This window comes from Syngnathoides biaculeatus, chromosome 14 (genome assembly GCF_019802595.1).
Source record: "Syngnathoides biaculeatus isolate LvHL_M chromosome 14, ASM1980259v1, whole genome shotgun sequence".
Lineage (NCBI taxonomy): Eukaryota > Metazoa > Chordata > Actinopteri > Syngnathiformes > Syngnathidae > Syngnathoides > Syngnathoides biaculeatus.
This window is the reverse complement of record NC_084653.1, coordinates 14,598,001-14,623,672: the sequence shown is the minus strand read 5'-3', so window position 1 is coordinate 14,623,672 and position 25,672 is coordinate 14,598,001. Positions and strand designations below refer to the sequence as shown.

Here is a 25,672-nt window from a genome sequence, read left to right as displayed (position 1 = left end):
TGTCAAGAATGGCTCGGTACATGTGCTCATTCGTCATTCCTTCAATAATGCAAACTTGACCAGCACCATTTCTTAGCTCTTGGACAATTGTTCTGATTATTCTTTGCACTCCTCTGTCAGAAATCTTGCGAGGAGCACCTGATTGTGATATGAGTGGCCTTCCACTTACATATTATGGCCTCAATTGTGCTGACTTGAATGTTCAGAAGCTTAAATGTGCACCTGTAACAAGTGCCTTCATTATATTTCGCAACATTTATTTTGCAATAATCTCGAGAGAGCATTTTGCTCTCAACCATCGTGAGATGTGACTTGGCCTACATCTTGGCAATGAGACCTTTTTGTAGGCCATCAGTTCCGAGTGAACCATCTGATATTTTTTTGTACTTACAAGGGGCTGGATTGCTGTTTGATTATTGATCGATTTCATGTCTTCTCTTGGATTTTCATGCCTTTTTTGCACATCCCTTTATTTGTCTTCAAAACTTTTTCTCTGTCTCATTTTTCCCATTTTTACACACATCTTTATATCTGAGCTTATTTGTTCTATCTTCTCTGTGAAAATAGATTACATACTTAGGTTGTCCCCAACATTTGACCCAACATAAAACATGTTCAATACTTGTTTTCGCCGCCGCATATAGTGTAGAGACTAGGTCATTCATAAAAAGAGTAAATATTTTATCAGTGGATATATGATGGAGTCACATGCACCATGAGAGAGGGAGAGGGACATAATTGTGTGTGTGTGAGAGTTAATGGGGGTTGTGAAAGAGCTTGTGACGTCTCCAGGCCATGATAACGTCTGCTAATTGTTAACATCAGGACTCTGTGTGTGTGTGTGTGTGTGTGTGTGTGTGGTGTGTGTGTGTGTGTGTGTTTGTGCATGTGTGTCATCATGTATTTTTTAAACAGACCAAGATGTAAAGCATCTTTGAGGTGGTGACCTCCTCCTGGGTTCAGTGGAGATTTTTGGTGACTAAACAAAGGCCAGACACACACTTCACTTCCTGTGTGTGTGTGTGTGTGTGTGCGTGCGTGCGCGTGTGCATCTGTGTTTGTGTATGTTGTGACATCATCATGTGAGCTCACTGTGACAACTCACTTGTCCGCAGTGACACTTTAGCAGTTAACAGAACCATGTTGTGATTTCAAGAGAAAATAAAAATGTCTCTTGAATTTGACACAACACACAGGTGAGTGTTATTAATGATTGAATAAATACAAAAATATAATAATAATAACAATTTATATTGTACTCCAGCCTCCAAAAAGCATGAAAAACAGAGCGCACTTCAAAGCGTGGGGCGCTGCAAGCACATCCGCTGAATGCACTGAAGAACACCCCCGCCACACTAACGTTCACCTGTCAATCAAATATAGTTGCTCATACTGCATGTACGCAAGATTCAGAATAACGTATGCCACTCATTTTAATCACTTTATGTAAAATGTTTCTTTATGTGGACCCACACATCGAGACAACACCAAGCCGGAGCGTTGACGTATGAGACGACCCCACTGCCTCGCTAACCAGTTAGCTTTCAAGGTCGTTAGCTAGCAAAGGTAATTAACAGTTAACGTTGTCGTAAGTCCCACAGTTTTCTGGAGCCAGGTTCATGCGGCTCACGGACCAAATGAGGCAGATTGGTGGGCACCACTGCCTGCACGTGAGCACGCGTGGCGAATCATAAATTCAAAGGTCATAAACCTAATGATTTATTTTGATTTCTGGACAAGTCAATTTGGGGCGATTAAAAAGTGGCACGAAGGTGTTAGTCCTTACCCAATTCTTATAAACTAGGGTTTGTTTTACTTGTGTTGCAAATTTTCATCTGGTATTGAAACGGTTTTCACACTTGAATTGGACCAGGAAGTGAACAGGAAGTAAACAGGAAGTGAGCTATTTCCCTACTTCTCTATCATTGCCTTCTTATTTCAATTGCACCACGTTGCATTGTGGGTAAACTCAGCTTTCATCTTTTTCTATACATGTTGAATAGATCACATTGGCTCGTCCTACACAGGAAATGCCAACAAACAATTAGGTTTTGACTTCCTGTCTAATGCACGTGCACACACACACACACACACACACACACACACACACACACACACACACACACACACTCACACAATTTATTTCATGTAGTTTTATTTTGGGAATGTGGATGTCTTTGTTTACAACTCTTGACTTCCTCTTCTCCTGTTTTGCATTCAACCAGACTTCTCTTCATAATCATACTCATCCAGTCCATGCTGACAACACAACAGAACCTGGACCAGAACCAGCGCCAGAACCACGATCTGAAGTATCTTCTCATTTCTTTCATTATAATCAAATACTAGCAATAGTGTCATGGAACATTTGAGCCAGGAATAAAAGTATCTCAGTTCATATACTGCATCACTCTTCAAAGCACTGTATCAATTAATAATCCATCAGTATTTAGAGATTTACATTATCCATTCAGTCATCCATCCATCCATTTTCTTTGCCGCTTATCCTCACGAGGGTCGCGGTGAATGCTAGAGCCTATCCCAGCTGTCAACAGACAGCAGGCGGGGTACACCCTGAACTGGTCGCCACCCAATAGCAGGGCACATGGAGACAGAAAACAGTCCTACTCACAATCACACCTTGGGGCAATTTAGAGTGTCCAATTAATGTTGCATGTTTTTGGGATTTGGGAGGAAACCCACGCAGCCACGGGGAGAACATGCAAACTCCACACAGGTGGGTCTGGCAGGGGCAATTTAGAGTCCCCCAATTGATGTTTCATGTTTTTGGGATGTGGGAGGAAAGTGGAGTGCCCGGAGAAAACCCACGCAGGCACGGGGAGAACATGCAAACTCCACACAGGCGGGGCCGGGATCGAACCCGGGACCTCAGAACTGTGAGGCCAACGGTTTACCAGCTGAGGCACCATGCCGCCCAGATTTACATTAGTAGGGAATATTTCAATACATTAAAGTCGTTATTGATTTTGGTACCCACAGCATTAGTTATCAAGTAGTTAGCTGGTGCTCTATTTGTGTTTTTGTTAGGGAGTACATCAGACAATTCACTTGGTATTTAAAGCCACTGATGTCACTCAAAAAATTTGTCACCGATTGTAAGAGCCTGCATATAATTTCTACTCTTTAAATATTTTCGGTCAGAATAATTAGTAAAATAATTTCAGCCAAGTTTCGAATTTTGTGATATTGTGTATTCACAAATTGTATAGTATATACACCCTGCGGATGATGATTATATTGCATTCTGTGATATTTAAAATGAAGATTTGAGAAGAAGGAAGGTTAGACGGACAAAGACGGACAGTGGAAATATGGACGGTTGGGTGAAATAGTTTTTTGACTTTCATCATCATTAACATCAACATCCATCCTCATCATTTTCTTTGTAGTTTTGTTCACTGACCTGGATTCGCTGTGCCCATTCGACGTGGAAACAATTTTATGTATTTTAGTTTTGCTGTTTGAATTGTTTGAATTTGTTTGAATTGAAATTGTTTTCTCGAACAAACCACCTGCGTTCTGGATTACTTTTGTGTCCCCTTTTTTTTTTTGTGCAAGTAAAGAAGGAATGATGCGTCAAGATTAGCCCGGTTAGGAAACGACACCAAGGTTCAGTACGACATTGTTCTCAATCTTTGTGTATTTTCAGCAATTATCCTGGAACACCCCTGCTGTTAACGTACTGTAACAAATGCGTGGGTCCTCACAAAAGAGTCTTCTACACGGAAACAGCCAAATATGGACAAAGTGGATACAAAACTGGGTCAAACAGAAGTAGCTGTCAGAAGGGGCCTTTTCTGGACACTTAAATAACAAAACCAAGGTGTTTTTTTTATTATTATTATTAAATTTAGACTTTTATACCACCTTCCATGTTAGACAGTCACTCTTTGGAGGTCGAGATAGCTGAAATACAGGATCTTTTACGTATCTAGAAATAAAATGGGAAACTTTTGAGGGTCTCCAAGTTCCTTTAGTTGAGACATTGCTGTATTTCAGGCGATATAATAGTTTGAAGGTAAGTTTACGAAGTTTTCCTGAGTACTAGTATTTTACATCCATGATTTATTTAGGGGGCGGCATGGTGGGCCAGCTGGAAAGCGTTGGCCTCACAGTTCTGAGGTCCTGGGTTCGATCCCGGACTCGCCTGTGTGGAGTTTGCATGTTCTCCCCGTGCCTGTGTGGGTCTTCTCCTACATCCCAAAAACATGCAACATCAATTGGGGACTCCAAATTGCCCCTAGGTGTGATTGTGAGTGCGGGTGTTGCCTGTCTCCATGTGCCCTGCGATTGGCTGGCAACCAGTTCAGGGTTTACCCAGCCTCCTGCCCATTGACAGCTGGGATTGGCTCCAGCACTCCCTTGTGAGGATAAGCGGCTAAGAAAATGAATGGATGGATGGATGTATATAGGTATCTTTTGGGACTATTTAAGTACATTTGTAGGTATTCAGTTAACTTTTATGGAATATATATTAAACAATATTTGGGTAAATTTAGAGTTGGGATGGGAATCCGGTGACCCATGGGGTGCATGTGACCCACGCCCACACTTGGAGTGGCCCCTTGATTCATTTTGGAACATTATCAAAATGATTCCTTTACCATACACGATCAGTGGTAAGTTGTAGTTACACAGTCCACCACTAGATGACAAATATAATTATATCATTCTATACATATACATATATAAATATATATATATAAGACAATTTGCGAATGTTAATTTTAATGCACCAGAGCCCTTTGCACTGGGAAAACTGTTGTTTCAAACGATTTGCCATTGAGGAGAGGATCTTTTATATAAGCATTTGAGTATGAATTATGCTAAGATACTGTGATGTACTTTGGTGCAAACAAAAGAAGAATTTTTGCCATTAGCAAGTGTGTAGTTCTATGTGAGTGGGTTTTTTCCGGGCACTTCGGTTTCCTCCCACATCCCCAAAACATGCGACATTAATTGGACACTCTAAATTGCCCCTAGGTCTGATTGTGAGAGTGATTTCGTTTCTCTCTATGTGCCCTGCGATTGGCTGGCAACCAGTTCGGGGTGTACCCCGCCTCCTGCCCGTTGACAGCTGGGATCGGCTCCAGCACTCCCGTGAACCTTGTGAGGATAAGCGGCTAAGAAAATGGATGGATGGAACTACCGGAAGTGTTTGTGTATATTGTTTTTCAGAGCATATACATTTAATGAAGAAATCAAATTCATTTAGACGTAGATGTATTCAACTTCACGGAACATTTCAACAGAATGTAGGAGAGTATGTAATGATATAGTTTTATAGTAGATTTCCAAATACTGATTTCGGTTTTATGGAGTATTTCAGTTAGGTGACTGAAGGTAGAGGCGACGGAGGATTATTTATGTCCGTTTCATGGTTTATGGCAGCAGATGTAAAAGCATTTAAAACTAAAAAGTATTTAGGAGTATTTCAGTTAACTCTGTGGAGTATGTGAGCACAAATTCCAGCCATGACGATGCGTATTGTGTGTTTTGAAGTACTTTGAAGTAGTAGCGGGTAAAGATCCTGGCACGTAATCAAATGACATTGACACGGCCGTGTGAAGAAGCGAAGAGGAAACACCCCCCCCCCCCCCGACACGCGCGCGTGCCCGCGCCTCCAAGGGAGGAGAGGAAACACCGTTAGGCACGGGCACGCGCAGATGATGGGAGGGAGGGGCCCCCCTCCCGCCTTCCCTTCCCCGCTCATTGCATTTCCACGCACACGCGCCCGCTCACTATCTGAGGCGTCAAGTCCGCCAGAACTTGGTCGGCGAGGGGGAAACCACGAGAGACGAACCAAAGGGAACCGGAACGTCACGAAAACCGAGCGGTAACGTAACACGCGCGCGCGATTAAAAATTGGAATGAAAAAAAGTTCTATTTTTGATCACTCGTGAGCCAGCGGAGGGGACTTCTTTTCTTGCTGTGTGTAACATGTGACACGTTTTTATTCTGAATTCATCCAACTTTGTCTGGCTAGATTGGACCATTTCATGTATTATTTGTGTCATAATGTTCACTTCAGACCATCTTCGCGACACGTGTGACAGGTGTGTGACGTCAACACTGAAAAAAAGCTTCCACATAATTAAAATAATGACGCTATTTACACGCTTTCCTCAAAAATATCAAATAATAAGTTAGTTTTAAACATTTGAATCTTGTGAAACCAATGTACATAATCTACTTTTTTTCTGGGAATGAAATCAATTTTAAAATACTTTTTTGGGGGGTCACTATTATAGAGTTGCTGCTTAATGTATGTACTGCAGGATGTCCGCTGAGATGATCACGAGTTTTTTTTTTTTTTCTGATCTATTTCTTTTTCATCACATTCCGAAGGCTCACATGCGGACGGAATACTTTTCCCATGAACGCATAACTGACTTATTACAACTACTTTGTCTGCCTTTGTTACACAAATTTATGCGTGTGTCATTGATGTTCAGTTATTGGGGCCAATTGCAACAAGAGTTGATTTTTATCACATTCTTAAGGCACGTCTGTCACTAAATGGGAATTTTTTGGGGGGTGGGGGTAACACGTGAGACAGTTCTTACTCACGGCAAAGTTAAACAATCAAATTTATTTATTTATGTCACTACTTTTGAGCAAATGTGCAGTTTTCATAACTTTCAGTACTTTAATTCCATCTTGGAAGACAGCCGGTACACGCTTCGGAATGACATCATGCAAAACATCCATCCATACATCCATTTTCTGTACCCGTTATCCTCATTAGGTTATGTAACTTTTGTTGCGTGTGTAGTATTTCTTCAGCTAGTGTCGAGTATTTCATTACGTTCACGAGTTTTTACGTAACTTTGAATTGTGTTTCAGGAAGTCTCAGAATAATCAGGTAAGTTTAGGCAACATTTAAATCCATGTACTGAGTATTAATTGGAGTTATATGGCCTATTTCCATTGGTTCAGAAGTATTTATTTAACTTTCAAAAGTATTTCAGGACATTTGGGTATTCAGGTAACCTTAGAAAGTACTTTAATAGATGCACTGAGTAGATTTAGATTTAGATTTAGATTTAGAAGAGACCATATCGCTTTAGATAGTATTTCAGGAGCCATAAGTCTATTTCTCTGTCTTTAGGAAGTATACTATAGATGTACGTAGTGTTAATGTAATCCAATAAATTATGTACTATAAATGTAACTTTAGATAGATGTATTATGCAAATAGCATGGAGTATTAGATACTGTATTAGTATTTAACTTTTGATAGTATTTCAAGATGTACACATGACACATTTTAGTACAACGGACTCTAAATTGGGCCTTCAATGTTTTGTCATTTTTACCACTGATGTAATTCATTTTGTATCAACATGGTGACTTTCCTAACTTGAATCTTTTGAGTATGTAATAATCAGGAAGCCTATTGGTGTCCCAAAATGACACCATTCAAAATCAATCGGGCTGTTGTGCCTTGCGTCCTGTAGTTGTTCCACTGAGATGACGCGCCCCTCAGCCGTCGGGCCGGACCTACTACCACTCCTGGTTCGGGTTCTGAGCCTGGTCCTGGTTTCTGGGTACACGTTGGACGTGGATCACGCGCTGCAGTTCACCGGCGTTCCCGCGTCCATGTTCGGATACTCCGTGCTGCTGCACCGACACGGGGCGCACAGCTGGTGGGCGTCTTCTGTGGCTAATTAGCATGCTGACACTTGTGCTGATTAGCCTAAAAAAACTCACTGTGTGTGTGTGTGTGTGTGTGTGTGTGTGTGTGTGTGTGTGTGTGTGTTAGGTTGGTGGTGGGAGCTCCAGTGGACAACACTTCTTCTTCTTCTTCTTCATTGTCAGCTGGCGGGATTTACCGTTGCGCCATCACAAAAGATGAGCGAAAGTGTCAGCTGATGCCGGCGGGTAATTTTGGATAACATGAACCTACAATGTTTATGTTATGATTTATATTTGTATTTATGCTGATGATTTGAACTTTATTTTGTTTCTTTTGATCGATTCTAGATGTTCAAACTATTAACTAAAATGAAACTTTACATTAGCTCCTCCATCAAGACCATCAAAAGGCCTGGATGTGTTCGTTCTTGTATGTTCATTCATTGAATTAATTTTGTTTATATTTTATTTGTATTAATTTATTTACATTTTTACGGTCCTGTATTTAGAGCTATGTAGACCTTGATAGAGTGATTCTATAACATGGACTTAATACAAAACGTGTCAATTTCGATTAAAAAAATATCTTGGTTTTGTCAGATGAGTGCCCAGAAAAGGCCCCTCTGACAGCTACTTCTGTTTGACCCAGTTTTGTATCCACTTTGTCCATACTTAGTTGCTTCCATTTAGAAAACCCACTTTTGTGCATTCACGTGTTTGTTACATTGACACACGAGATCTAGGTGGAGCTCTATGCTAGTGACGTACATAAGCTCGAGAAATTCGAATGCCCTTGGCACAGCTCAGGAATGTGCGTAAGATTTTCATTTGTATTTACCATGTTTACTCAGGGAAAGGAGAGGCAATATAACATCCCAAATACTAGAAAAAGTTGTTTTGACAAACTATGTCGTCTTTAGCAAATATTTGAGCCTTGTGTAAGATCTGCCATCTAGAAGCCTGGCATGCACATAACACCCTTGTGTATGAAATCATGTGTTTTTGTGCGCATGCGTGTTTTCATGAATGTTTATTTAGTTGATATATTCATGTATTTAAAAAAAGAAATGGATGGATGAATGGAAAACTATTAACTACAAATTTCAATTTGGCTATCGCTGGAATCTGAATGTAGGTCTGGCATGTATGTGTAAGGATTTGTGCAGATATGGTTAGTTTTGCATTTGTAGAGTGTTTTTGTGTGCGTGCTGTCGGCTGTGTGCTTGATGTGTGGTTTTGTCTGTTTTTTTTTGTTGTGCTTGAATTAATGTGTATGGTTTTGACTGGAGATGTGGGTTTGTGTATGTTATTTTCTTTTTTTTTAATCTTATTTGTACTTACAAATTTAAATAAAAAAATGTGACATTTTTTTAACTTCATGTAGCCCCCATCATTGCCATCTAGAGGCCTGGCATATGCAAAACAGCCTTGTGTGTGTGTTTGTAGATGTGTCGCATTGTGGGAAGACATGCAAGGCTGAGAGCGACCACCAGTGGTTGGGGGTCAGTCTGTCCCGACAACCCGGGAAGCACCACGGAGGCGCAGAGGGACACATCCTGGTTGGTACACAAGACTATCTATTGATTTGAAAAAAAGAAAATGTTTAGTGCTTATACCTACTAATATGTACTATATAGGTCACTGATGGTGTACTGGTACACTTGCATGGCTTTGGTCTGGGTAGGGTGGGTTCAGTTCCCACTCAGTGACGGCATGACTGTGGTTGCGACTGGTTTCAGTGTCAATATGTGCCCTGCAACTGATTGGCGACCAGTTCACGGTGTAGTCTGCCTTTTGCCTGAAGACAATCGTGATATTGAGAAGTTAAAGAATACAAACACACGTGAGAGCGTTTGGGGTGATGTGTACCTGCGTTCGTATTGTGTTGTGTTGTTGTAATTGTGTCTTTGTGTATGTTGTTGTTTGTGTGTAGGCATGTGCACACCGCTGGAAGAATGTGTTCTACTCTTGGAATGATGGTCAGAATAACAAACTGCCCCACGGAGTTTGTTATCGATATGACAACAACCTCACACACGCACAGGCCATCATACCCTGCTACAGAGGTACGTGCACTCACACACACACACACACACACACACACACACACACACACACACACACACGCGCACACACACACACAATGTGAATGGATGTCTGTGTGAAAATAAAGTGGAAACTCGGTTTTTGTATGTCGTAGTTTTCACATGATTCTGTTCTTATTGTTAGATTTTGAATTAAACCTTGGTCCCATTTTTGTAAATCCACTCGGTTTTCAAATGAAAAGAGCACGTGACTCAGCCAATCGTTTCCTGGAATTAATGAATGGTCTTCCCAAGCATTTCATAAGTTGTAAATTATGCGTTCAACGGATGTCAAAGGATCGTGACGTGTTAGGGCAACATCTGCTGATCAAAGTTGGACATTCAAAACAAAATAATGCAGTATAATAAGTTTGACTACGCTTTCTTTCTTAAGATGCTGGCATGCTTTTAGTTTGAAGGCCTGATTTTTGACTGGACATTATCTTGCCTTCCAGACTGGGAGTCTAGTTCTTGCCTTGAGTTGCGAAAAGCCTTTTGTACACAATGCAGCAAAAAGTCAAGCGTCGGCCATTTGAAAAAAATTCAAGAAATAATATTTTGTCCTCTACTCGCTGTATATGGCATCAAAAGTCGTCATAAAGGTGAACGTGATGTTATATATTAATTTATCCACTTCATTAGTCACATTTGTTTATCACACTGTTTTAAATGTAAATCTTTAGTTATTTTCTACAAATTACAGTCTGAGTACAGTACAATTTGATATCAACTTAATTGGATTTAATTTCTTTTAGAGAAATATTGCTTTGAAATTCGTACACTCAACAGAATCATCACGAAATAGGATTTTCCATTATACTATAGACTTTTGCGTAAAAAGATGTGTTTGGGAAAGGATGTGTGTGTGTGTGTGTGTGTGTGTGTGTGTGTGTGTGTGTGTGTGTGTGTGTGTGTGTGTGTGTGTGTGTGTGAAAGAGTTCCTGAATGTCCCTGTTGTGTTCCAGACCACCAGAGGAAGTTTGGTGAGGAGTACGGCTCCTGTCAGGCTGGAATGTCAAACCAACTCACTCAGGTGCGACAACGCTTGACACATCTGGACAACATCTGGACAACTCATGCTGTACTGATGTTCTCTTCTGATGTTGTGGCCAGGACCTGATCATCATGGGTGCTCCCGGGACATCGTACTGGACCGGTTCCGTCCTGGTCTTCAACACATCCAGCAGTGTGATGTCCGTCTACCTGGACGACGACGGGTCGGTAGGCTTTGGAAGCTACCTGGGTGAGCCACTTAAGCATGTTAGGACGTTGCTACAACAACTTCTACGTCAACATCAAGACACAGGCCAATTTTTCCCCAATGGCAATCGCTCAAATCAAAAGGATCTTTGTGACTTCGTTGGAGTGCTAATAGAGGATGGAACTGGCCTCTAGCATTGTCACTAATCTTAGGCTCCGCTAACTGGCCCTGACATGTCACATGAGTTTTCAAAGCTCACAGTCAGTGCTTTAGTGGTGCGCTAACAGATGCTAACAGACGCACTCAAGGACATCTCACGTGTTGACATGAAGTTAAACATTAGTGCTTTAGTTAACACTTGAGGGGGGGAAGGGCTCTAAACCTCCAGTCTGAAATTTTCGTCTGATGATATTTAACTACAATGCAGTGTTCAATATACTGCAGATGCTATTGCTAACAAGATATATTATTTCTAAGACAACACACCACCCTATGATCTCAACATTAGTGTTTAATCCCATGGTGCTAGTAATTAGCTGCAGGGTACTCGTTTTTAGTTTCAGAATTCTCGTAGTTACCTTAAGGATGCTCGTAATCAACTTAAAAATGCTTATTTCTAGCCTCTTAATGCTTATTTTTAGCCTCAGATTGCTAATAATTATCTTGGGGATTAAGGTAACTAGTTCCATGATAGCAATTATCTTAATCAGGTTAGTAATTACTCTAAGGATGGTCGTTATTAGCAAAAGAATGTTAAATAATTATCTCAAGAATGCTAATAATTGATTTAGGGATGTGATTAAGAGCTATACAAATAAACTTGAATAGCCCAGTAATTTGATTAAAGATTTTAAACATTATCCTAACATTTCTGGTAACTTGCTTCAGGATGCTAGTAATTCGCTGATGCATGCTCGAAATTAACTTGAAGATGTAGTAATTAGTTTAAGAAGACTAGTAATTATCTTGAGAATGCTTGTAATTGGCATCTATATTCTTGTTAGCCTTGGTATGCTACTAATTACCTGAAGAATACGTGTAATTACCTAAAAGATGCAAGTAACTAGCTAAAGGATGCCATTAATTAACTTTGAATGATAATTTTGTGTCTCAGGCTACTCAGTGGATGCAGGTCATTTCCTGGATGCTACTAGCATGGAGGTGGTGGGAGGTGCCCCACAGTACAACCAGAGGGGAAAAGTAATACAAGTATTATTCAAAAAATGGACACAATTATTTTATTAATAATAATATTTTGACTTCCAGGTGTTTATCTTCTCGGTGGATGGCAATATGCTACGTGTGCAAGCGGAAGTGTCAGGGACAGAGGTGATCATGAACACCATTTTTACCGCTAATTCTAGCATTACAAAAGGCGCAGCATAGATATCAAACTGCTCATGCTATACGGCGGCTACTGTTAACTAAAAGTGTGGTTTTATCCATCCATCCATCCAACAAGTAATTTTCTGGCTGCTTATCCTTGCTGGGGACGTGGGTGTGCTATCCTAGATATCATGCTAATTAATATTACTAGCGTTACTAAAATAGCACGGCAAGAAAAGTCTAGACCTACTACGATTGCCAGCCAAACGGCACAAACGCTGCTAAATATTATTAACAAATGCTGTTAGTATTGATCATGCTAACTACTGGCTAATGCTAACTAAAATTACAATTCTTACAGTTCATGATTCTGTCAGGGCAGGGTCATGCCAATGCCTTGCACCCGGCTGCTCCTGGCAGCAGCACCTGACCTGCGCCTCATTGATAATCCTGTAATGCATATCAGCCTCGTGTGTCATGTTGTTCGTCGCTAGTTCATTGTACATGGTTGTCACTTTCCCACATTCCTTATTCCACATCTTGTCTCATGGTAATCAAACCCTTGCTTTGTTTCTTGGACCTTGCCGTTTGCTTCGCGTTATGTATTGTACTGTTGTCTTTTTGACTGCCCATCTCTGTACCGACCTCTTCCTGGAGTATACATCCCTCTTAGCTACTTGTTGCCTTGGAGTCCCTACCCCTTGTCGTTGCTTGTGACAGATTCCTACCAACTGATGCTAGTGCTCCAGCTAATGCTAACAAATTGTTCTGGCATTACCAAATATCGACTGACATTTATGCTGATTGTGTCATTGTGTGTGTGCATATGTAGCTGGGCTCATACTTTGGCTCTAGCATCCGCACAGTAGACCTGAACGGTGATGGTTTATCAGATCTCTTAGTGGGTGCTCCAATGGCAACAGGCGCAAGTAGAGAGGAAGGCCGTGTCCACGTCTACCTCAATCAGGGACAGGTGAGCTGGCAAAGAAGCCACTTTGAGAATAAATGGCTCATACTGACGACATCTTGCTAACTGACTGTCTCAGGCTAAGCTAGTGGAGACGGAGTTTCAGCTGAGTGGGGGCAATGCCCATGCCGCACGTTTTGGGGAGACCATCTCAGACTTGGGAGACCTGGATGACGACGGCTACCCTGGTAGAGCTATGTTCACCCAAATTCAAAGGGCTACTGCACTACAGCCTTTTATAGCTAGTTCCATGGCTAAAGGAATGTGATACTACTTTACTACCCATTAATGAGCTAAAGCTATTTGCTAGGGCCACCATTAAATGTTAATAGCTACCCCTATCATTTGTTAACGCTAACATCAAATGCTGTTGCCAACATCAATTGTTTGTAGCTACTGATAATGTCAACCGTTACAAGTTAGTGGAATCATCCTTAAAGGGGAATTCCGGGGGTTTGCATTAACAATGCATCCATTAGGTCTTGTAATATGAACTCTTTCTTGACAATGTGATGTTAAATCCGCTCTCATTCAATAATGTTTTGGGAAGATTTTTATCAACAATTGCGAATTTTCAGGTGCGCTGACATTTTCGCGAGTCACATGACCTACGTGCGCGGATGTGACATGTTATGTGGCGTTCCAAACGCTCGAGTACATGGGACACCATTTATGGCCAGCGCTGATTGCATCGGGAAGACGGAGGAATACTTAGATAGAGATTTGAACCTGATTCCCAAGCAACTGTTACTGCTATTTCTTCATCAAATGAGGATAAATGCGAGAAATCAGCGCTGTAATCGAGCGTTTAGAACGGCTCGTAACACGTCACATACACCCACGTAGATCATGTGACTCGCAAAAATGGCAGCGAGCGCCCCTGAAAATTCTTAATTGTCGATAAGAATCTTCTCCAAAAACTTTTAAATGAGAGAGGACTTAACGTCACGTTGTCAAGATAGAGAACATATTACATGACCTATTGGATGCATTGTTAATGCAAACCACCGGAACTCCCCTTTAATTACAAACTAAAGCTAACATTAAGAACTGATCAGTATGTGCTCAAATTGAACATATAAAATAGCTAGTAGTTAGTGGCAAGTGCTAATATTTACGAGGAAACAAAAAGAACCGTTTGTGTGTGTAGAGGTGGCAGTGGGTGCCCCACAGGAAGACGATCTAAAAGGGGCCGTTTACATCTACAACGGCAGGAAACATGGCATCACTCAAACGCCATCACAGGTACTGCCATCTATATACTGTACCACTACAATATATACACACACGCACAAATGAACACGAGGACACACTTGCGCACAAACACATGCACAAGCCTCCAGTGCGTGCAGACATATAAAAAGAAACACTCAGATACACACTAATGTACAAAGAGACACGCACACACTCACAATCATGAATACAAACACAACACACAAAATTAAAACTAATACAAAACAAACTATTGACAGAGATGAATATGCATATGCACGCACACAGTGTTTCATCGTCCATCCACTAAGCCACACCCCCTGAACCCACATTGTCCAATTACAGAAAAGTCTAAAAGCGAGCACGACTGTGGCTAAAGGTATACGGTAGATCATCCACAGTCAGGCTTATATTAGATTGTTAGCTTAGCATTGTTCATGTGGTAATGCTATCAATCACATCGTGTTCGCAGAGGATCAGTGGGGCGGTGCTGGGTCGTGACCTCTTGATGTTCGGCCAGTCACTGAGCTCGGGTGTGGATGTTGACGACAATGGTTACCAAGGTAACCGGCATTTCGTTGTGGCTGTTCTTATGGGGTCGCGTTTGTCTGTCCGATTGTATCCAGGTGCGGTGTGCAATTTTTGTTTGTTTTGTTTTGTTTTGCTGTTCATTTTTTTAACAGCACCCCTTCCATCACCAATAGGTTTTCGGGATGGAAAAGTACAATTTCAATACAATAATTTTGTGTATGTTTATGGATCCTTATATGTGTAACCTGTTGACTTTGTGGACGTGTTGCAGACGTTGCCGTGGGTGCGTTCCTCTCGGATGCTGCCATTGTTCTCAGGTAACCAAAAACTGTCAGATAGGAGATTAGCATTTGGTACACGTGAAACAACGAGAAGTGAGGTTTCGCTTTGGGCGCGGTGCAGGTCTCGTCCTGTTCTGCGGGTGGCGGTCTTGCTCACCCTGCCCGAGAAGATACAGCAGCAGGCGGCGAGCATCAACGTCAGTGTCTGCTTCAGAGTCACCTCCAGACAGTACAAAGGAGTTATAGGTACATTATCTTTGCATAACTTCAAATCATATCCCTTCACTGATGCTAAAATAACGATTTTCGCCATCAGATCTTCAGTACAACCTGACATCCGACCTCCTCCACCAGCCATCCTTCCCACATCGCTTCTATTTCCACGGCAACGGCTCATCCAATAGCACGAAAGCTCGGGTGAAGATGCGGCTCGGCCAACTCAGCTGCACCAATCACGTCGCGTACCAGAGGGTAAACGCCACTATGTAAATCTCACGCTGACCTATCTGACCACGGGCGTATTTCAGCAAGCAGGTTATGCGAAAGCTTGAAGGAAGTTAATCCTGAGAAGAGGGAAAGAGTGTTCTGTTTGTTTCAAAAGAGTCAGGTATGAGGAATTACCGCGGTGACAGACTCAGTTGACCGAACCTGCTCCCTAGCAGATTAGGTACGCTAAATCCTGACTTTCTACCAGTTTCCACCCAGCTGAACCAAATGGCTCCATGACTCTTATCGATACTGAGACGGAAGTACCATTACTTGTAGTAATAGCACATCTTAAAAACATTCTATGGCTTTATATAGCGTCTCTAATCTTACACAACAACGTGGACTAGCCCTCACGTCCGTGCAAGTATTGTGCAATGAGGTGTCCGCCGGTGGAAAAGAAAAGAATCACTGTTAATATGATTATTTTTTGCATTTATTCTACATTCATAGACTGTTCTGTAACATTTTGGTCTACACATCAAATGACACAAATATGAAAATTATTATATTATATTTTTATATCACTGAACCACCCACATTAGCACCTCAAATTCCAAAAGGGAGAAGTATGTATGTTTGTATGGATTTCCATGGTGATTCCCCATATTGGGGTTCCATTGAGAATGTCATTCATTTGGTTGTAGCCGAGCACGAGCCTAATTGTCACGTCCCATCGGAACGAGAGTAGGACCCAAATGCAGGACTCGGACGATGCAAGGTAGTACAAGGAGAAACGTTTATTATATGCCGAGGTCGGGGGTCGAGCAGGCAGTCCGGTGCAGCAGCGGTAGTTGGGACGTCGGGCGAAGAGAGCAGGTGAGCGGGCAGGCAGGAGTCGGTACACGGGAGAACGATCAAGGCAGGCAGAAGTATCAAAGGAGTCAGGCTTACAAGGGTGGTCGGAGAACGGGCGAAGGTCGGTACACACAGGTTCGATCCGGGATACCGGAGCACACGAATGGGACATGAAGATCTACGAACTGGCACGCACCAGTCGTCATCGGGGTGATATAAATACACAGACTAATCAGCCCGCATGAGACGCAGGTGTGCGCCTCCCAATCAGCGCACCCCCGCCGGCACCCACGCGGGCACCCTCACAGCTCGTGCTGGAGCGGCAGGATCATGACACTAATTCGAAACTGGACCTTACTGATTAGAATTTTCGAGGTCAAGGAAGTCCAATCGAAACTCAGGACTAGATTAAGAGGCAGTTGAACCTACTTATTGGAATAACCCCCTCGCCAAACTGTTGTTAGCATTGTGCTAATGGGGCTAGCTGCTTTGTGTGTATGGTTTTCGTGAATTTGTGTGTGTGCAAGTGTGAGTTATTTTTGTAGTTGTCATTAGGTCTGTGGGTGTTTGTGTGGATGCACGCAGATATGTGAGCATGGCGGAATGTTTGTGTGCGTGTATGTTTGAGTGTTGGATTTGAGCCTGTGCATGTCTGTGTTACCATATGTTGTGTTTGATGTTTTTATGATGCTAACCCTGCTAACTCTTTGCTGCTACGTGCAGAAGGACGTTCGGGACATTTTCACGCCGGTCCGTTTTGAAGTATCCTACAGCCTACGAGAGACAAACGCTCACAAACACGCTGGCAAACACTTCCCACCACTGAGGCCTGTCCTGCAGAGGGCGGCTGGGAGCCGCAATACTGTCAGCAACGAGGTAGGGGGAAATAATGCTAATGCTAAGATCAAAATAGTCCCTGGCAACTGCTAACGTGAAGAACTATACATCCATGTGTTCATTTTCTGTACCCCTTATGCTCACCAAGGTCACGGGCGTGCTGGAGCCTAATCCAGCTGATTCTGGGCAAGAGGCAGTGTACACCCTGAACTGGTCGCTCGTCAATCCCAGGGCACATTTAGACAAAAGAGCCATTCCCACATACAAGACATTTAGAATGAGAAGATCATGGATGTTTTTGAGATGGGGGAGTATACACAGACACAGGGTGAACCTTCAGTACATCCTATGGCTTGTTTTCACGTGACGTCACCCTTTGGGCTCCATTGAACGGCGGCCATTTTCGATCCCTGAGCTTCGTTACTCATACATAGGCAAGGTGGACGGCATTATGTTTTTAACTGCATTTATTGAAGATGCGACTGACAGCACATCAAGCCCAGACTGACTATTAGGCGACCTGGCATAGACACATCATGGGACTCAGGACTGCGTAACAAAGGCGCAGTATTGTGCTCTTGATTTTTTTACTCGATGTGACAGAAATCACGGAGGAGGAGCACTTACCTGTATGCTAACACGGAAAACGAAAGCCAGTGGAATATTATTTTTTTTAATATCGAGGCAAACTCCATTTATTCCATTTTTTTTTTCAAAAAGTAAAACTTGTATATTAGTTCACCACAAGCAAAGCAAAATGTTTAGTATTTGTTTAAAATCTGATGACCGTGGCAGAAAGAAAAGAATAAACAAATGCAGTATTTCACAAAATGACTCACAAAAAAAAGGATCTTAACTGTAATGTTGGCCTTCTGAAAAGTGTATCGATTAAGCTTGTTAGCTCAGCCACACATCAGCTGGAGGTTGAGACCAGAGACCGGGCAGCGGGATAGCAGCATCGGGCAATCGTCCACAAAGCCAAGTCTCCGTGAAGCACAGAGCCACTGAACGTCCAAAGTCTTTCGTGGGAAGCGTTAGACGATGTCCCCGCATACTTGTGTACCGGATCGCGAGGCTTTGAAGAGTGAGCTGACGAGTAACTCTGGAAAAAGCTTCAGTGAATTGGTGAGAGTTGTTGAAAAAAAAAAAAAAATCAAAAGAAGGCTCTCTGATAGTCAGCAAGTCCTCTCTTGTGTACTTGAGTCCTGAGACACCCGTGAAACCCAAAAACACAAACAGTAACCAGAGCATTCCGCAGACTTCCACACTGGGTACGCGTTAGGTAGAGACGTTAAATGGTGGCGCACCGTGGTGTGTGGGTAATTCAGCAAAAAATGTGACGTCATTGAAAACAATGCATTTTTACCAATGAAAAAAGGGGACAGAAGTGTCAATTAGTAAGTCACTGATGGTGTAGTGGTCCACGCGCCTTGGTGCAGGCAGCATGGGATCGATTCCAGCTAAGTGAAGGTGTCGATATCTGCCGTGACTGACTGGCGACCAGTTCAGGGTGTAGTCCGCCTTTTGCCTGAAGCTAGCTGGGATAGGCTCCTACTTTCTCGCAACCCTTGTGAGGATAAGTGGCTTGGATAATGACATGACGTGACAAATGTAAATTAGTCTTGGGCATATTTGTCTCATTAGTCTGAGGTGTTCTGGGTTTGAATCCTTCATTGTGTCGTTAGCATGTTGTCCTCGTGCTTGTGTGGGCTTTCCTGCCACATTCCAAAAACACGTTAGCTTCAGTGAAGACTGAACTTTTGTTGTCTTTTGTCTTCCCTGTCTGTGCCCTGGTATTAATTGGTGACCAGTCCTTCATTCTGGCATACTGCTGATCATTCTACTGGTTTTCTACATGACATAATATATTCGTGATGGGTTTGTTTTTGTGTCAGACGCTGTTCGCTCGCTCGTGCTTTCTGCCCAACTGTTCTACAGACCTGCAACTCAGTGCCACGCTCATACTTCCGCAGTAAGGAACAAAACTCTTCATATTTGCAGTAAATAAAACTCTGATAAACTTACTTGTGTGTAGGAACGGTCAGTACTTGGCACTGGGCGCTGGTCCCAGCCTGATGTTGAACACGTCTCTGTTGGTGGCTGGAGACGATGCCTTCCTGCCACGTCTGACGCTTCGTTTCCACCAAAACATCCACTATATCAAAGTACTCAACAATGTGAGTGACGATAACGACCCCCTCCAATGGCGACAGTCAATCAATCCCCCCGAAGCAAATCCCAAATTTCACCATGACACTGACATGACGACGGTGTGTCTCTGCGTGTGCACGTGCGCAGGAGGACAAGGTTGTGAGTTGCGATGTCACACAGGAAGTGAACGGCACAGCGGTCGAAGTGAGCTGCGGCTTTTCCCAACTCATCCTGGCATCTCACTCCCTGGTAACTTGTTAAAATTCAATACTTCGTGTCATGAAATGCGTCAAGTTATGGAAATGCTGAGCATTTAATAACATCACGCCATTACAATACAGTGTCAGTAAATACATTGTACATCGTGTCATTTAACACGTTTTCATGTCATTGAATGCCTCACACATATTGAAAAATCCACCATGTTGTAAAATACGTCACGTCATCAAACACACGTCTGCACTTTTTTTGGTCCAGTCAGCACCGATTTGTCTTATTTCCCCATTTTCCAAAAGTCCATTATGAAATCCAAAAGAGATGATTGAGCAGAAAAAAAAAACGTTTGAGTCAAATCGAGTATTTTGACTGATTATTACAGGTGAACATTAGCTTCCTGTTGGATGTCAACCAGAACGCCACACCTGGTGACCTCATCATTCACGCTAACACGAACAGGTTGAAAAATATTTCAATCCATTTACTCTATTGAATGTTGTACTAGGTTAACCAAATTAAATATGACATGAATATGTACTCCATCCTCAGTAACAACCTGGAAAGCTCCGAATATCTCCACGACAACGCCGTCGCCTTGTTACTTCCTCTCAAATATGGCGTCGACGTCCACATCCATGGGTGACAAGTCATTCATTTATGAATTAATCAACAGTTGCTATACTCGTAACAGTTAATCCAATACATACTAAAACCTGATGAATGAATGAAACGTTATTTATGTGTTTGTTTTAATAGTTTTGTGACACCGACTTCATTTATGTTTGGAGATGAAGACACGACACAGGTCCAATGTTATTCACAAACCTTGAACTACACCTACAAGGTAATCATTTGTTCGTTCATCTTGGCTACAATCTGTCCATCAGTTCATTCGTTTACCCAGTTATCTCTCTTTACGCCACTTACAAAGTAATCATTCAGCCACTCGCTTAACCCTTCATCATTAGTTGATCCAAATTTAGCATCCAGTAGTTGATTTATTGATTACATCTACAAGGTAACATTTACCCTTTTTTTCATTGCTGCTGCCATCTGTTCACCCTTTTATCATTCGTCCATCCATTTGTCCCACAACCAAGCAACCTTTGTGTCAATCTGTTTAAGTCTATCCTTCAATTTGTTTATCCATTCTGTCATGTATTCATCTGTTCATCCACTCATCCATCCTTCCCCTCTCATCTGTCTATCCACCCTTTCATTAATTCAATGCATTTTGTCATCTCTAACTCCACCTCCTCTTCCATTCATCTCGTTATCTATCTATGTGGCCATCATCATCTATCAATGATTCATTCATCCATCCATTGTGTGTAGGTGTTGAATTCAGGTCCTAGCAGGTCAGTGGATACGGTGGTGGAAATTACATTACCGAAGCTGTTGACTCCGTTTCCTCACAGGTTGCTGCAGGTCGTGGACTGGCAGGTTGGTGGAAAGCTACCTGAAGTTAACGTGTAGCACTGTTAGCGAGCCAGCTGGCATCAGCTAAAGGCTTGAAGTTGCCATGAGCGCAGGTAGAATGACGTGGTTGGTTGTTGTGGTTCGGTTGCAGTCGTCACAAGGCGCCTGTGTGATCAGAAACAATACTGCTCCCGTCATCGACGACTGCGATGTCCCACGGGCTTCCTTCATCAAACAAATGGTCTTCTTCTTCTCCTCCACCTCCACGCGCACCATGGTAAGGACCCGCCTGCGACACTTGTCTCTCCTCCTAGACCGATAAGTTTAGCTCCAGAATTTGACCTTTGCATCACTCTTCAACCTACAGAATCCTCTTTCAACTAGTATTAGTCCACTAAACCTCTTCATACTTCATCCTTCCACCTGTATTCTCCAGTATGAATATATCTCCGTACTTGCAGTTCTCCATATTGCCAGCTGTTTTAGAACATTTTGATTCATCTTTCAAGACCCGCGCAATGCTGTTTTGTGACAATGCAGTTGCACCAAAGCTAAGCAGAGAAAAATAGTACACGTTCTTTTTTTCTTTAGTATTCAGCGGTACAACATGGGTCGTTTTCACCATAAACAGTGTTTTTGTTTTTTTTTTTACCAAAAAGTAGGGAAAAGCATTTTTTTTTTTTGAAAAGAAACACATCAAGTACAACAATGATTCATTTATTCAATGCAACGTGAGCGATGCTTTTTTTTTTTTTTTCCATGGTCACGACACGAACGTCCAACTACCTCCTGTGACACACACTCTGTTTAAACAATACACATACATACATGATTAGTATCGGATGCCTAAACATGTCCACCTTACAGTGTATTAGCATTTGTCTCCCTTTTATCTCCATAACAAGCTTAAAATACAGTACACTGAACTCTACTGAAAGGTTTTCAATGTTAAATCCAAAGTGATACAACACTGCCATCAACTGGCATCTGTTTGTCATTACATTTAGGTAAAAGGCTGAATTTAATTTACAAGCTGGACAAGTCTTTCAAGTCTACCTGTTGAAAAACGTAGTTGCAGAATATATTTTTTGGTCGCAGTCAACGGTTGATTCCACTTGATGAATAGAAACATCCATGCCAGTGAAGGAATGAAATACATGAGTGTATTTTTGCTTTCATTGATAGTTTTCTTTGATACTTGCGTGGCTAATAAAGCTGCGTGTGAATTTTTAGTTCTGTGGGCGCGGTGACCAGCTGTGCGAGCGTCTGCTATGCCACCTGGGCAACGTAGAGGCCGGTCGAGATGCCACCATACAGCTGGAAGTCCGACTAAACCCCGACGTTCTGCTGCAAGCGCCCGTAAGTTTCGCTTGTGACGGTGAAATGACACTTGTGAACTGTGAAGAATTTACACAATGAAAGTATCAGAGGGGTGGCACGGTGGATCAGCTGGAAAGCATTGGGCTCATAGTTCTGAGGACCCGGGTTCAACCCCAGCTCTCCCTGTGTGGAGTTTGCAGGTTCTCCCCATGCCTGCGTGGGTTTCCTCCGGGCACTCCGTTTTCCTCCCACATCCCAAAAACATGCAACATTATTTGGACACTGTAAATTGCCTCGAGGTGTGATAGTGAGTGTGGCTGTTTTTCTTTATGTGCCTTGCGATTGACTGGCAACCAGTTCAGGGTGTATCCCCACCTCCTGCCCGTTGACAGCTGGGATAGGCATCAGCACTCTCCGCAAGCCTTGTGAGGATAGGCAGCTAAGAAAATGGATGGATGGAAGTATCAGAGGAAGTCAAATGTATGTGGTTGACAAACAGATGCAGCATGTCAAAGAACACGTATGAGGATCCGGTGACAAACCCCACCAGGTTAGACTAGCTTTAAAAAAAATGTGGATGTAAACACTTCTCAAAAAACATGGTTGACTAAGTGTCATAAAGCATGTTTTTTGGTATCAAAGTACCTATGTGTTGACCATGTGTCAAATACGTTTGAACCAGGTGTCAAAGAGCATTTATGTAGACCAGATATCAAAGAACACCTGTGGATCACGTTTCCTACATAGAGCTGTGGAAAAGGTGACAAAGAACACGTAAGTGTCATGAGCGGGGCTGGAGCACTGCCAGGAGGAGCGTGCCCTGGTCACAGCTCTGGGCGGTGCCACCTCTGGCACTCGTTACAGCTGTTGCGCATTCGGCATGTTAATTGTCCATGTATTTATGTTGGCGTTTACATCACCGGAATTTGCCAGTTGAGTTTGCACTGTGGACGCTACTTCTGCATTAATAACCACTGGACATTATGCCTTTGTGTCGGAGTCCTGCATTTGGGTCCTCCCCCGCACTGATGGCACGTGACAGTAAATACACCAATGCGTAGTATGTTTGCACCTGGTGTCAAAGATTCTATACGGTAAGTATCAGGATTCAGAGAACAAGTGGGTAGACCAAGTGTCAAAAAGGCGTCACAGTATACGTGTAGACCATGTGTCTAAGAGCATGTGTGTATAGTAGACCAAGTGTCAAAAAACGTGGACATTGACCAGGTGTCAAAGAACACATGTGGAGCATGTGTCAAACACAGTTGTGTAGACCAGGTCTTTGTTTCAGGGTCGCCATAGTGTGGTGAAGCTGGAAAGCGGGGTGGTGATGTCATCGCCAAAGAACGACCATCACACCATCCTGGACCGAGGGCAACCCACCGCACAGGTAGTTCACCAATCCTGCTTAATTAGCAAGATGGTAGACATCATCACGTGTGTGTGTGTGTGTGTGTGTCTGCGTAGGTCCTGGCGGAAGCTCACTTCACCCAAAAACCTTCCACGCCAATCAAAGTGTTCATCATCGTGGTCAGTTTGGTTCTGGGTCTGATGATCCTGGCGGCACTCATCTGGTGCTTGTGGAAGGTAAACCTTAATTTTTTTTTATATCAATATTATAAAACATTGTATAATACTTGTAATTCACTGTGTGGTGCAGGCGGGTTTCTTCAAGAGGGACTTGCAGAAGAAGAAAGCGGAAGAGGAGTTTAACCGTGACAGCTGGGACTACGTACCCAAGCGTAACAACAGGGAGAGCACATCCTAACAACGCCGCATCCTTGGCAGACATTCATTTGACAAGCATGCTGAGGGCCAATTGGTCCAGCGCGACAGGAAATGCTGACGCCTGAGGCCAGTGCAGATGGGACGTCTTGCGAAACGAAGGAGAGAGATGGACCAAGAAACAAGGCTTTTGATGTCTTCAGTCATGTGACTTTCAAGTTTTCAGGTCAACTGCTGAGAGACGCTTTCTTGTTTGGCGTGTGAGACTTCCTGCTGAGTGACACTTCCTGGATAGAGTCCACCACTTCCTGCTGCAATTACACTGATTCCTGCTAAATATACTGCTTGGTGTACAACACTTCCTCTCTGGTGTGGAAAAACATTCTGCTTGGCAAAAAAAAAAAAAAAAATCCTGCTACGCTTCCTTCAAGCTCATCACTTCCTTCTTGGCAATCAGAATATGAAGATTTTTGCCAGGGCAGCCAACCGACACGACTATGCGGCGGCCATGTTTGCAAGGTCGACGTTCCCATCAATTCCCTTGTTATGAGTGGTTTGCGCCACATTGTCCTGGCATCTTTGCTCTTTTGATTTTCTTCACATCCACACACATGGAACGTGCTAACAACTTTGACCTCTCTAGCTTAGCGTAGCCATAAGCACGCAGCTCCAAAGGGGTGCGTCGTACTACCTAGTCATTTCTGTTCAACGCTTGCTGCAACGCATCTTGCCTAGTTTTCCGAGAATAAGTCAGTTAAAAGCACTGTCAACATTTTCTCCCATCTTGTTTCTTGGCTTTATTTTGATATTTTTTCCCCCCTGAAAACCATAACTACCTGCTGCCTACAATGTTTTTTTTTTTTTAATTTAAATGTGAGAACTATCTTGTGATGCATTGAGGCTGCTTCCTGTCATTTGCAATTTACATCAAACATTTTAAAAAAGGTAAAAAAAAAAAAAAAAAACACCAAAAAGCCAAGACTTATTTTCTGTTGATAAGTCATATTTTGTTCCTGCCAACTTGTGCACTGGAGAGTCTTGGTCATGTTTTTAATAAAGTATTTTCTATTTAAAAGTGCCTCTTTTCCCTACCAATTTAAGAGTTCCCATGTGTCGTAACAACATGTCAGTAGTATGTGTTTGTAAAAATGATCCACATTTATAAAATTCTTCACAAGATATTAATATACACTATATGTTTCATTTGGCTTGTCCTGCTTAGAGAATGATGGCAGGGAGGTGTTTTTTTTTTTTTTATGTTGATTAACCGGACTGTGACGACGACAGACAAAATTGAAAAGGATACATTGAGTTTTCAATCATAAACACAAAAGTTCTGTTGTAGTTGTTCACGCAATGTAAACACGGTAATTATAATTTTTTAAAAACTGGTCTCTTTTGCCTCAATAATGTTTCAACAGGCCAGCAGGAGCTCGATGAGCATGCGTGCGAGTGCGTG

At 42.5% G+C, this 25,672-nt stretch overlaps 1 protein-coding gene across 2 annotated transcripts; it reads left to right on the top strand.

The window, feature by feature from the left end:
- The first annotated feature begins 2,241 nt into the window (after positions 1-2,241).
- On the top strand, positions 2,242-25,555 carry itga4 (integrin alpha 4). 2 transcript variants are annotated; one of them, XM_061840912.1, is made up of 29 exons: positions 2,242-2,312; positions 7,482-7,670; positions 7,787-7,905; positions 9,106-9,218; positions 9,593-9,725; positions 10,709-10,776; positions 10,857-10,986; positions 12,059-12,144; positions 12,211-12,273; positions 13,103-13,243; positions 13,317-13,425; positions 14,388-14,482; positions 14,922-15,012; positions 15,252-15,297; positions 15,383-15,507; positions 15,578-15,732; positions 17,269-17,421; positions 19,278-19,354; positions 19,418-19,559; positions 19,681-19,782; positions 20,132-20,208; positions 20,299-20,388; positions 20,506-20,593; positions 21,085-21,192; positions 21,320-21,445; positions 22,402-22,527; positions 23,780-23,878; positions 23,956-24,075; positions 24,149-25,555. In XM_061840912.1, the coding sequence occupies exons 1-29, from the start codon at positions 2,257-2,259 to the stop codon at positions 24,254-24,256; spliced, it is 3,135 nt and encodes a 1,044-aa protein (XP_061696896.1). In that variant the 5' UTR covers positions 2,242-2,256; the 3' UTR covers positions 24,257-25,555. The 2 variants fall into 2 exon arrangements, with proteins under 2 accessions (XP_061696896.1, XP_061696897.1); XM_061840913.1 differs by lacking the exon at positions 2,242-2,312 and adding an exon at positions 5,738-5,857.
- Positions 25,556-25,672: the final 117 nt, after the last annotated feature.

Coding starts and splice junctions, on each gene's coding strand:
- itga4 (XM_061840912.1), top strand. CDS start 2,257: ATGCTGACAACACAACAGAACCTGGACCAGAACCAGCGCCAGAACCAC. Junction 13,426..14,387: donor GGATGACGACGGCTACCCTG/GTAGAGCTATGT, acceptor TTGTGTGTGTAG/AGGTGGCAGTGGGTGCCCCA. Junction 17,422..19,277: donor GCAATACTGTCAGCAACGAG/GTAGGGGGAAAT, acceptor TTTTTGTGTCAG/ACGCTGTTCGCTCGCTCGTG.